Genomic DNA, 13,160 nt, shown 5'->3' on the forward strand with positions numbered 1-13,160 from the left:
AATCAGAGCGGAAATCAACGAAATTGAAACAAAAGAAACTATTGAAAAAATTGACAAAACTAAAAGTTGGTTCTTTGAAAAAATAAATAAGATTGACAGACCTTTAGCCACGCTAACGAAGAGAAGAAGAGAGAGAACTCAAATTACTAACATGCAGGATGAAAAAGGCAATATCACAACAGACACTACAGAAATACAGAAGATAATTAGAAATTATTTTGAAACCTATATTCCAATAAAATAGAAGAGAGTGAAGACATCGATAAATTTCTTAAGTCATATGATTTGCCCAGATTGAGTCAGGAGGATACACACAATTTAAACAGACAATAACAATGGGGGAAATAGAAGAAGCCATCAAAAGACTACCAACCAAGAAAAGCCCAGGACGGATAGGTATAGAGTGGAATTTTACAAAACCTTTAAAGAAGAATTAATACCAATACTTTTCAAGTTATTTCAGGAAATAGAAAAAGACGGAGCTCTTCCAAATTCATTCTATGAGGCCAACATCACCCTGATCCCGAAACCAGACAAAGACACTTCAAAGAAAGAAAACTACAGACCAATATCTCTAATGAACCTAGATGCAAAAATCCTCAATAAAATTCTGGCGAATCGGATACAAAAACATATGCAAAAAATTGTGCACCATGATCAAGTAGGATTCATCCCTGGGATGCAAGGCTGGTTCAATATACAGAAATCAATAAATGTTATTCACTACATCATTAGACTTAAAGATAAGAACCATATGATCATTTCGATAGACGCAGAAAAAGCATATGACAAAGTACAGCATCCCTTTATGTTCAAAACACTAGAAAAACTAGGGATAACAGGAACTTACCTCAACATTGTAAAAGCTATCTATGCTAAGCCTCAGGCTACCATCATTCTAAATGGAGAAAAATTGAAGGCATTCCCTCTAAAATCTGGAACAAGACAGGGATGCCCTCTCTTACCACTTATATTCAATACAGTTCTCAAAATACTGACCAGAGCAATATTATACAGACAAAAGAAATTAAAGGCATAAAGATAGGAAAAGAAGAACTTAAATTATCACTATTTGCGAATGACATGATTCTATACCTAGCAGACCCAAAAGGGTCTACAAAGAAACTACTACAGCTAATAAATGAATTCAGCAAAGTTGCAGGATATAAAATCAACACGCATAAATCAAAGGCATTCCTGTATATCAGCGACAAATCATCTGAAATGGAAATGAGGACAACCACCCAATTCACAATATTCTCAAAAAAAATAAAATATTTGGGAATCAACCTAACAAAAGAGGTGAAAGATTTATATAATGAAAACTACAGAACCCTAAAGAGAGAAATAGAAGATGGAAAAATATACCCTGTTCATGGATAGGCAGAACTAACATCATCAAAATGGCGACATTACCAAAAGTTTTCTATAGGTTTAATGCAATGCCAATTAAAATCCCAACAACATTTCTTGTTGAAATAGATAAAGCAATCATGGAATTCATATGGAAAAATAAAAGACCCAGAATAGCAAAAGCAATTCTAAGCAGGAAGAGTGAATCAGGCGGTATAGCGATACCAGACTTCAAACTATACTAAAGAGCAATAGTAACAAAAACAGCATGGTCCTGGTACCCAAACAGGCGGGTGGACCAATGGTACAGAATAGAGGACACAGAGACCAATCCATAAAATTACAATTTTCTTAAATTTGACAAAGGGGCTAAAAGCATGCAATGGAGAAAGGATAGCATCTTCAACAAATGGTGCTGGGAAAACTGGAAATCCATATGCAACAAAATGAATCTGAATCCCTTTCTCTCGCCATGCACAAAAGTTAACTCAAAATGGATCAAGAAGCTTGATATCAAAACAGAGACTCTGCGTCTGATAGAAGAAAAAGTTGGCTCCAATTTACATATTGTGGGGTCAGGCTCCAAATTCCTTAATAGGACACCCACAGCACAAGAGTTAAAAACAAGAATCAACAAATGGGACTTACACAAACTAAAAAGTTTTTTCTCAGCAAGAGAAATAATAAGAGAGGTAAATAGGGAGCCTACATCCTGGGAACAAATTTTTATTCTTCACACTTCAGATAGAGCCCTAATACCCAGAGTATACAAAGAAATCAAAAAATTAAACAATAAGAAAACAAATAACCCAATCAACAAATGGGCCAAGGACCTGAACAGACACTTCTCAGAGGAGGACATACAATCAATCAACAAGTACATGAAAAAATGCTCACCATCTCTAGCAGTCAGAGTAATGCAAATCAAAACCATCCTAAGATACCATCTCACTTCAGTAAGATTGGCAGTCATTATGAAGTCAAACAACAACAAGTGCTGGCAAGGATGTGGGGAAAAGGGTACACTTGTCCATTGCTGGTGGGACTGCAAATTGGTGCGGCCAATTTGGAAAGCAGTATGGAGATTCCTGGGAAAGCTGGGAATGGAACCACCATTTGACCCAGCTATTCCCCTTTTCAGACTATTCCCTAAAGACCTTAAAAGAGTGTACTATAGGGATACTGCTACATCGATGTTCATAGCAGCACAATTCACAATAGCTAGACTGTGGAACCAACCTAGATGCCCTTCAATAGATGAATGGATAAAAAAAAATGTGGCATTTATACACAATAGAGTATTACTCAGCACTAAAAAATGACAAAATCATGGCATTTGCAGGGAAATGGATGGCATTAGAGAAGATTATGCTAAGTGAAGCTAGCCAATCCCTAAAAAACAAAATGCCAAATGTCTTCTTTGATATAAGGAGAGCAACTAAGAACAGAGCAGGGAGGAAGAGCATGAGAAAAAGATTAACATTAAACAGGGATGAGAGGTGGGAGGGAAAGGGAGAGAGAAGGGAAATTGCATGGAAATGGAAGGAGACCCTCATTGTTATACAAAATTACATAAGAGGAAGTGAGGGGAAAGGAAAAAAAAAAAACAAGGGAGAGAAATGAATTACAATAGATGGGGTAGAGAGAGAAGAGGGGAGGGGAGGGGAGGGCAGGGGAGGGGAGTGGGGATAGTAGAAGACAGGAAAGAATACAACAGACACTAGTATGGCACTATGTAAAAACGTGGATGTGTAACCGACGTGATTCTGCAATCTTGAATCAAATGTATGAAATGTGATATGTCAAGAGCTTTGTAATGTTTTGAACAACCAATAATAAAAGAAAAGAAAAGAAAAGAAAAAATAAATAAATAAATAAATAAATAAATCACAGATGGGAATTTATTAGCTATCCTCATTCTTAACTTCTACCATGGAATTTTAAACATTCTAATAAAGATTTAAAAATCCCACACAAAAAATAAAAACTTGCTTTTGAAAAAATATCAAATGATTAACTTTATAACTGTTAAAGGTAGTGTCATATGGGTTCATTATACAATCTGTCTACACTTTTCCATAAGTACAAAGTCAATTTTGGAGAATCTAGTCACATCCATTGATATTGCTCCCATCATTTCAATTATCACTGAATCCAGTGATCCTTCAAGCATATTAATTATTTAATCTCATCTTGAACCAAAAAAAAAAAAAAAAAAAGATAATCTGGAGAGTATGTCTAGCTGAAGGGAAAGGCATTAACAATAAATTAGACATTCATTGTTAATTGTTATCTGCTAAATATATCTAAGAGGAAATCTCAACTCTGACATATAATTTGGAGACAAATCTCCATCTAATCTATCAAAGGCTAGTTACTCAATGCAACAGATATTCACTGTACTTCTCTGGGTAAAGCATTAGGCTTAGGGACTATACCAAAAAGGAAAATAATGAGCCCTTGTCCACCAGATGCTCCCAATTTTGTAATACCTATAACTGTATCCCTTCCAAAAACTCATTCTCCTGTTATCCAGCCTTTGATTACCGTCTCGGATCTCTCCAGATCATTTCCTCTGCTGCCTGATCCTCAACTACCTTGCCCCTCTTTCTCTATCAAACTTGCCTAACAAATTTTCAAACCACCCCTGCTCACTCTACTCAAAATCTTAGCCATTTTCTTACAACCTCAAGAAAACTCCTATCTTTATAATTTCCTGTTTCTTGGCCTGCAACAGTCTTCCTCCAAATATACAAGACTTGCTCCCTTATTTCTTCCTGGTTCTGCTCGATGCTTTCTTCTATGTAACAATCAGAGCCACCACCCCTGCCAAATACTCCCATTATTCTGCTTTACTTTGCTCCATTACACTTATTACATCTAACATTTGACCATATATCATCAATTCTAACTTACACTTTCCTTTGCATTGTAAGATGAATTCTGGTCTTGAGAAAGAGTAAAATCAACAAGGTCCTATAATCTTTAGCCACAAGGTGGCAGTCTTCAGGAGTTACTGTATCTCCATGTATAACCTTAAAAACAGCTGCATTAGTAATCAATTCTTTAAGTCAGGCACATTTTTGCTTAGATTAATTGTCATTTAAAATATCTCTCTTGATTTCAACTGAAATCAAAAGAAATCCTATATGCGATATCAACAATTTATACTCAAAAAAATTTTTAAATCAATTGTTCACACCAATGTAGAATAACCAGAATTCCCACAGACAGATGGTAAGAGTGTAAACGAAACAATAATTTTGGAAAATTGTTTAGTAGCTTCAGCTAATCATACGCATATTCTCAGAAATTCTACTTCTAGATACATACTGAACAGTAATGCATACGTACATCCACCAAGACATAGGAGAACATGTATAGTGGAGGACTCTTCGTATTAGCTCAAAACCAGAAACTAACCAAATGTCTGTCAACAGAAAAATGGATCCTCTGTTATATTCACACAATGGAACACTATACAATACAAATCAAATACACTGTACGATATGAATTAATCTTACAATATCAAGTTGAAACGTAGAAGTCAGACAGCAAAGAATATATATGACAAAATTAGTATATGATATCAAAAATCAAAAGAGGAACAGTAAGTGAGAAGAGATGAGGAAGCTTCTGCAGTACTGAAATATTCTATTTTTTGATCTGGATGCTGATTATTCGGGTATTCCATTTGAAAAATTTCATCATTATTGTACTTACGACCTATAAACCCTTATACATGTGTGTTAAGAATCAATTTAAAATATTAAGTTTTATTTAGGCAATGAACTACAGAAATGAGAGATGAGAGACATTAATTTAATATTTGAGAAGCAAATATTTATCAATGAAGAAAGAACTTCATCCAACTTCCTTATGAGACTTAAAGAAATTCCCACAAGCTGAGGAAATTAATTTATATTTTATTGCTGACATACAAATAAAGGATTCCCTAACACAAGTCAAGCAATGCAACTGAAGGAAGAAAAGGCTGCTAAACATCTTGAAAGAGATGGAAAAAAATCCAAATAAGAGGTTATAAAAGTCAATCACAAACCTGACAAGACCATGACCCAGGCCACGTGCTTCAGTTTAATGACAAGTGTTTGTTCATTTATTTAATTTCTTTTTATTGTTGTTGAACATAAAATAATGGTGAGTTTTACAATTTGTATACACACACACACACTATATATATATATATATATATATATATATATATATACACACACACACACACACACACACAAATATATAAGTGTGTGTGTATCCAAATCCTTATTTCCAATTGTAAAAGCTCACCATTATTTTGTGTGTGTGTGTGTGTGTTATATATATATGTGTGTGTGTGTATATAAAACATACTACACATATACACATGCACACACAGTACATTATACATATTTTCTTGTTTGCAAAGTCCAAGGAAAGCATAATACAATGACTATGGGAATTATAAAAATGAAGCATATAAGGTCCTTGCTTTTATGAAGATTATTATATATAAAATAAGCAAAAACAAACATGCAGTTATTACATGGATTTAGAATGATACTAGTAGTACAAGAAAAGTAAAAAGTACTTTAAAAAGGGAGGGATTTCTTTCTGCTAAGAATTATAATAAAGTTTGCAGAAGCATCTCAAATTGTGTTGTCTAATATAGTAGCTAAGGGCAACATGCGGCTATTTAACTCAAATAAAATTTAAAATTCAGTTCCAAAGTAAGACTCAACCACATTTCAAGTGTTCAATGGCCACACATGGTTAAGTGCCAACTGTACTCAGTGGTACACTGAACATTACCATCGTTGTAGAAAGTTTTCTTGGATAGTGATAATCTGGAGCACTTAAGAGTTAAAAAGGGGCCCAGAATAAGGACAGTTTATACAAACTTTGAGAGAAAATACTCTTTTTAATTTATTTTTAATACTTTTGAGTTCATTTTTCCATATCTCCTTTGACATCAGAGTGGCAAAACCAAGCTACTCTGGTTTGAGAATCAAGCTCAGGATATAAACCTAGGAAAAAAGTCTAAAAGTTACACGAGTGAAAAAGAATACTTATAAGTTCATCAGTGTCCAACTAAGTTCACCTATGCCTTTCTAGAAATAAACTATTAAACTCTTCACCTAATCTTCTGATACTTAATTGAGGATGTGAGGTTTTAAGATATTAATACATAGGGGTGAGTCAATAAATTTGTACTTTGGAAGAATTATTTTATTCAAGAAACGTTTGCTACGCATCTTCTAAATGCCAAGTACAATAGTAATCTCAGAGATAAAAGCATTGAAACCACTAACTCTACCCAGCAAGTATCACAACAGCTGAAGGATTTAAAAAATCCTAAACAGGGCCGGGTGTGATGGTGCAGGCCTATAATCTCAGCAGCTCAGGAGGCTGAGACAGGAGGATCAGGAATTCAAAGCCAGCCTCAGCAAAAAGTGAGGCACTAATAAGCAATTCAGTGAGACTCTGTCTCTAAATAAAATACAAAAAATAGGGCTGGGGTTGTGGCTCAGTGGTGTAGCACTCGCCTAGCATGTACAAGGCCCTGGGTTCGATCCTCAGCACCACATAAAAATAAATAAAGGTATTGTGTCCAACTAAAACTAAAAAATAAAAAAAATTTAAAAAAATAGGGCTGGGGATGTGGCTCAGTGGTCAAGTGCCCCTGAGTTAAATTCCCAGTACCACCCCACTCCCCAAAAAAATCCTAAACAGGAAAGAAATGGAATGGAAGGGAACAATGTCCTGTCCCTGGCTTATCCTGGGTATTGTTGACTACTGCAGGATTCAATGCCCATTAAACTGAACCAATCACAACAATTTAGAAGAAAAGTAAGAAAGAAGAATTCCTTCACAAAGAAAAAATAAAAATTTTGTAAAAATTTTTTAGATGTTGATGGACTTTTATTTTACTCATTTATTTATATGTGGTGCTGAGAATTGAACCCAGTGCCTCACACTTGCTAGGCAAGTGCTCTACCACTGAGTCACAGCCACAGCCTGAAAAAATAAAATGTACTGAACCTATATTAAGATATAAAAGCAAACAAGAGTCCTGGCCAAAAATATAATTCCAAAGATTACCCTTAAAATAAATATCAACAAATCAACATTTATTGAACAACTATCCAACAGAATAAGTACACTGGGAACACGGAATAAACAATTGCAGGCTTGGACCTCCAGAAACTTTCACCTACTTTGGGAGAATGCTCATAAACAATGACAATGCAAGCAAATGTTATAAAGACTATACTTAGGAAACAATTACTATACACTACAAACTGAGATGAAAGGGACTCTTAGTCTGATTCACTCCTTTGTCTTGGATCCATTCTATAATATCCTTCAAGTATTCAGGCTACATGTACCAGGAAGGCAGTTGTCACAACTTCACAGACAGTTTCAAAGCAACTGAATATAGAAACCAAAAGGAGTTCAAGATAGAAGTTAACAATCAGAGAGATGATGTTTAGAAACAAGAATTTGGAAATCAAATGAATATCAAATAAATATAATACTAATGAGGTAGAACAATATACCAACATACCAATTGGTATAGGATCAATATGACACAAATCCAGGAGAAAAAGCTATGGGCTACTGTAAGCCACTCCCAACTACAGAAATGTCTGGCCATGGGAAAAGGTATAGAAGAAATCAACAAAGCAAAATTCTACCCTATCTGGGCCTGAATCACTCCTAGTTCTCCACTGCAAGACTCTCTCTATCCACCTGAGCCAAGACAGGAAAAATTAATAATTTATTCTACGTTAAGCATGGCAAGAGGCATTTATCATATGTCATTTAACATTTATAGAACCAGAGCTTCAGAATTCTCCAGAGACAGGCTCAAGGAACCTCTCTGCCCTAGGATCCAAATCTGTTATGATATTTTAGAGATATTTAGGAGACAGCTTGAGGAGGAACAAAGAGCAATAGAGTCCTAAAGACAGTAGTCTGGATTGGGGTTCTGGTCCTGAAGTTGTGTGTCTCTGCAAAAGTCACTGGGCCTCTCTGGCTATTGATTTCTTAAGATTTGTCCCATCTGCCCGACAGGCTGTTCTAAAGATGAAAATGGAGTAACATACGTACAAGGATTCTATAAATACAATGCATCACTGATATGCATTTATTCATTTAACAAGCAGTTAAGCATCTATTCTAGACTCCAGGGTTACAGTCATGAACAAGACTGGCAAGATCTTGAACAAATGGAACTTACATTGTAGTAGGTGAAAGGCAGTTAATAAACTCAAACAAATAAGTGAGCAATAGTGATAAATGCTACAAAGAAAACAGGGTGATATGAAAAATAAAGTGACTACAGTAAAGAAGGAAATGGTCACAGGCCTTGCTGAAAGACCTCTTCAGCCAAGCAAAGAGGTGAGGAAACAAGTGTATAAGGAACAACAGGTGAGGCATGTGTGAAGCACTGAAAGAAGGCAGGCTTGAACACAATGAGTGAAAAGAGTGTTCGGAGAAGAGACTGAGAAAGTAAACATGAGCCAAACCCAGTATGGGCTTAGACCTCTAAAAAGATGTTTTCTTTTTCTTTCTTTTTTTTTTTTTTTAATATTTTTTTTTAAAGAGAGAGTGAGAGAGGAGAGAGAGAGAGAGAGAGAGAGAATTTTTTAATATTTATTTTTTAGTTATCGGCGGACACAACATCTTTGTTTGTATGTGGTGCTGAGAATCGAACCCGGGCCGCACGCATGCCAGGCGAGCGCGCTACCACTTGAGCCACATCCCCAGCCCGATGTTTTCTTTTTCTACTTTAAATTTTCCCCCCTGGTACTAGGGATTGAACTCAGGAACACTTTATCATTGAAGTACATCTCCAGTTCTTTCTATTTTAAGACAGGGTCTCACTAAGTTGCTGAGACTTAGCATCAAATTTTTGAACCTCCTGCCTAAGCCTCCTGAGTTGCTGGAATTACAGGCATGCATCACTTCACCTAGCCCTAAAAGGATATTTTCATTATCAAAAAGCTCTTCTTTTTTTTTTCTCAACAGTGTAATAAATGAAGCATTTATGCAAATATCCAGCATATACATTATCAAACATAGGACACCTCCAACTTTGTAACTGAGCAATGCCACAGCCAAGAAACAATATACCTTATACAAAGACCCTATGCAAAATATTCTTAAAAACCATACTAAACAAAGATAACATTTATTATGTTTGGCAAGTCAAATAATAAAAACACTCTTTATAGTAAGTGAAAGTTTCAGAAACAGAATTTGAGTTTTTAACAAAGTTTCCAATAGAAAAAATATATTAATTTAGTCAGTAAATATTTATCAAGCACCTACTATGTGCCAGGCATTCTTCTTAACAAGATAGAAGTGATGAACAAATAAGTGATAATTTAATAATAATTGATTAAAGATTTGCCAAAGTATCATAATATGAGAACTGAGCCTCAACTTATTTTATATCTCTATGTTTTCTGAGGGAGGGGTTATACAGGCTTAATCATATGTACCTGTCAGAAAGCAAACTTACCAAGGAATTCTTAATCACTTCACTTCTATAAAATTCTGGAAAAGAAGAAAAAGAACATTAAGTGATATGAAAGAAAATAAGTTAATTAACTAACCCTTAATCTTGTATATTTTCAAACACATATTCTAGTAAAACATTTTAAACATGTTCAAGGGCTCTATTCTGTGTTGTCTTTATCTACAAAAAATAAAAATAGAAATAAAGATTAAATTAAAGTGCTTTAAAGGGGAAATATCACTTTTGAAGAAGGTTCAAATCTCAGGTTTAATTTAGTGATTGTTGTCTAGCTCCTTTTACCACAGATAATAACTTGAGCCCTTAAAATCTCAAACTTTCTTCTTCCTCCCCCCGCCCCCCATTACTACTCTCTACAGCTGATCCCATTTATCCTGTTCTACTCAAACATCTGTATAAGTCAAGCCAGGTGGCTCACTCCTATAATCCCAGCAACTTAAGAGGCTGAGGCAGGAGGATTACAGGTTTGTGACCAGCCTCAGAACTAAACAACACAGCAAGACCCTGTCTCAAAATTTAAAAAATAAAATAAAAAGGACTGGGGGTGGGACTCAGTGGTTAAATACCCCTAGGTTCAATCCTGGGTACTTTAAAAAAAAAAATCTCTTATGATTATTCACTGTAGTCTTGTGAAATAAATACTGTCCTAGCAACCAGGTAAGCTAAACTCAATCTCCACCTCTGTCACTAACATTCTGTCTCTTTAACTTCCTTAGTCAACTTCTTGACTAGACAAATAGAGAATTAGACTAATAATCAAAGGTCCTCTATAAACATCAAAAATTCTTGATCCTACAAACCTTCATATATGTTGGTGTTACAATACCCAAAGACAACATCAAAATACCTTAGGTTTCTGACCCAACAATGTTCCATGTTCCCTCTGCTTACTCTGCCCAAGTAATCCCAGTGCTTCTCTGCCACAGCAGAAATCATAAGGACTCCTGCATCCTTATATTGTTTCCCCAGTGTGATGTATGTCCTACTGGTACTTGAGATGATCTGAGCTGAGACATAGACAAATTTTTTTCCCTAATACGTTGAAATTTATGTGTCACATATTCAACCCATAACCATAAGCCCATGAGCCCCAGCACTTGTTCTGTACATCCACTCTTTCCTAAGCATGTTAAACCACTCCTGGCACAGAGGAGACACTTGGGAAATATATTTTACTGATTAAACAATTTCACAGATTATGCTTAGACATAAGTTTTAAAATAATTAATTGGTCTTTGGTCTTGCAATTTTACTTCCAAAGGTTTGTCTCATACATTCATGTGTTTTAGGAAAAACATCTTTAAAAAGATTGTTTTGTATAGCATTATTCAAAAAATCCCAAAAGTTACAGTAACTTTTAACAGTTACAGAATCAAGAGATGGCAAAGCATGGCTAAAATGGCAAGTTTGGGCTGTCATACTACATGCAATCCATTTAACATATGCTTATTAGTGCATCAAACTCACTCATAACAGGAAAAATGCAAGCTTAAACTATACTGCAAAACTATTTTTCACCTATCAGACTGGCAAAAATTCAAAAATTTGCATAGTCCATTTGTGAGGCTGTGGAAACAAAGGCACTCATACAAGAAGCAATTCACATGAAGGCAATCTTGCAGTAGCTAACAAAACAAAGTGCACAATCTTTTTATCCCAGTAAGTGCACTTCTTGAAATTTACCCTACAGGTATACTAGCACACAAACAAAACAGTGTACTTACAAAGTTGTTTGATGCAATACTATAACAAAAGACTGAAACAGCCTAAATGCCCAAGAACAGAGCCAGTTACATAAATTATGGTACACATATTCAGTGTAAAATTATGTAAGAAAAAAATTAGGGAGGGTCTTTAAACTAACATGGAAAAAGCCATTTAAGATACATTAAGTGGAGTAAGTTGAGTGGTATCTGTGTGTGAACAAGAGAGGAGAAAAGAATAAGAACACTCCTATTTTTACTTGTATTTGCCCTAAAAAATCTCAGGAAAGATGAACAAAAATGAGTAAGAATAGTTATCAGGGTGAGGTGGAAAACTAGGATGATGGGAGACACGTGAAAGGGAGGCTTTAATTTAAACCTTTGTATATATTTTGAACCACAGACTGAATTATCTATTCAAAAATTAAATTTAGAAAAAAAAAAGATATGTATTAGCACATGCCAAGTATTGTTCCAGGTTTTAGGAACACAACAGTGAGCTAAGGTAAACTTTAAAATTTCTGCTCTCATAGTGTTTACATTCTAGTGGAGGAGCCATATGTTACCAAATAACTGAACATACTGTATGCTGGATGAGCGTAAGTACTGTGGACAAAAATAAAGCACAAAAGACAGGCAGGATAGCCACAATCTGCGAGAGGGTTAGTGGGTGAACAAGGAATTTCTCTGAGAAAATAGAGGAATAAAGACCTGCAGAAAGGTGAAAGGCTAGTAATGTGTCTACCTGGAGGAAAGAGCTTGGGGCAAATAAACAGCAAGGTCAGGAGGGCAGGAGAGGAACATGAGAGGCAGCAGAGGGTCAAATCATGAGCCTTCAAGGAAACCACATGAGTTTTTGGCTTTTATTCTGAATGAGGGAGGAAGCCACTGGAGGATTTTGAGGAGAATATCACAATCTGATTTTCATTTTAATAGAATCTTAGTTGAGAACAGAGTGAGGGAGAGACACAGACAGACAAACCTGTTACAAGAACACTTCAACAATTCAGGCAAGAGATGATGGTTTGGAGACTGCAAGAAATGATCTGATTATGGCAACATATTAATAATAACAGCCAAAAGTACTTGTTAACAAATTGGATGTGGGATATAACAGAAAGATGACAATCCAGGATGATTCCAAGGTTTTTACCAAGGAAACGGAGTTGCCATTTTTGTAACAGAAGAATGAATTCAGGATTAGAACATCAGAAATTCATTTCTGAACATACCACTTGTTACAGTTCGGATCTGGAATGCGCCCCAAAGGCTCATGTGTTGAAGGGTTGGTGACCAATGCAGCAATGTTCAGAGGTGGGGCTTTTGGGAAGTGATTGAGGGCTCTGACCTCCTCAATGAATTAATCCACTGATGAATTTATAGTTGAAAAGACTATTGGGAGATGGCGGAAACTGGAGGAGGTGGGACCTAGCTGAAGGTCCTTGGGAATTACATCTTGCCTCCCCCACCTCCACATCCACCTCTGCTTCTTGGCCATCACAGAGTGAACAACATTGTTCCAACATTCTCTCCTGACCATGATGTTCTGCCTTACCACAAGTTCA

General features: G+C 35.7%; 1 protein-coding gene across 3 annotated transcripts in view; it reads right to left on the reverse strand.

Moving 5' to 3' along the window:
* Positions 1 to 13,160, reverse strand: part of Uvrag (UV radiation resistance associated) — a 319,107-nt gene that overhangs the window by 274,038 nt on the left and 31,909 nt on the right. For all 3 annotated transcript variants that reach the window (XM_076846616.1, XM_076846617.1, XM_076846618.1), the window contains exon 3: positions 9,878 to 9,912. In XM_076846616.1, coding sequence (XP_076702731.1) covers positions 9,878 to 9,912 — 35 coding nt within the window. The remainder of the gene's footprint in view (positions 1 to 9,877; positions 9,913 to 13,160) is intronic.

This window comes from Callospermophilus lateralis, chromosome 2 (genome assembly GCF_048772815.1).
Source record: "Callospermophilus lateralis isolate mCalLat2 chromosome 2, mCalLat2.hap1, whole genome shotgun sequence".
Lineage (NCBI taxonomy): Eukaryota > Metazoa > Chordata > Mammalia > Rodentia > Sciuridae > Callospermophilus > Callospermophilus lateralis.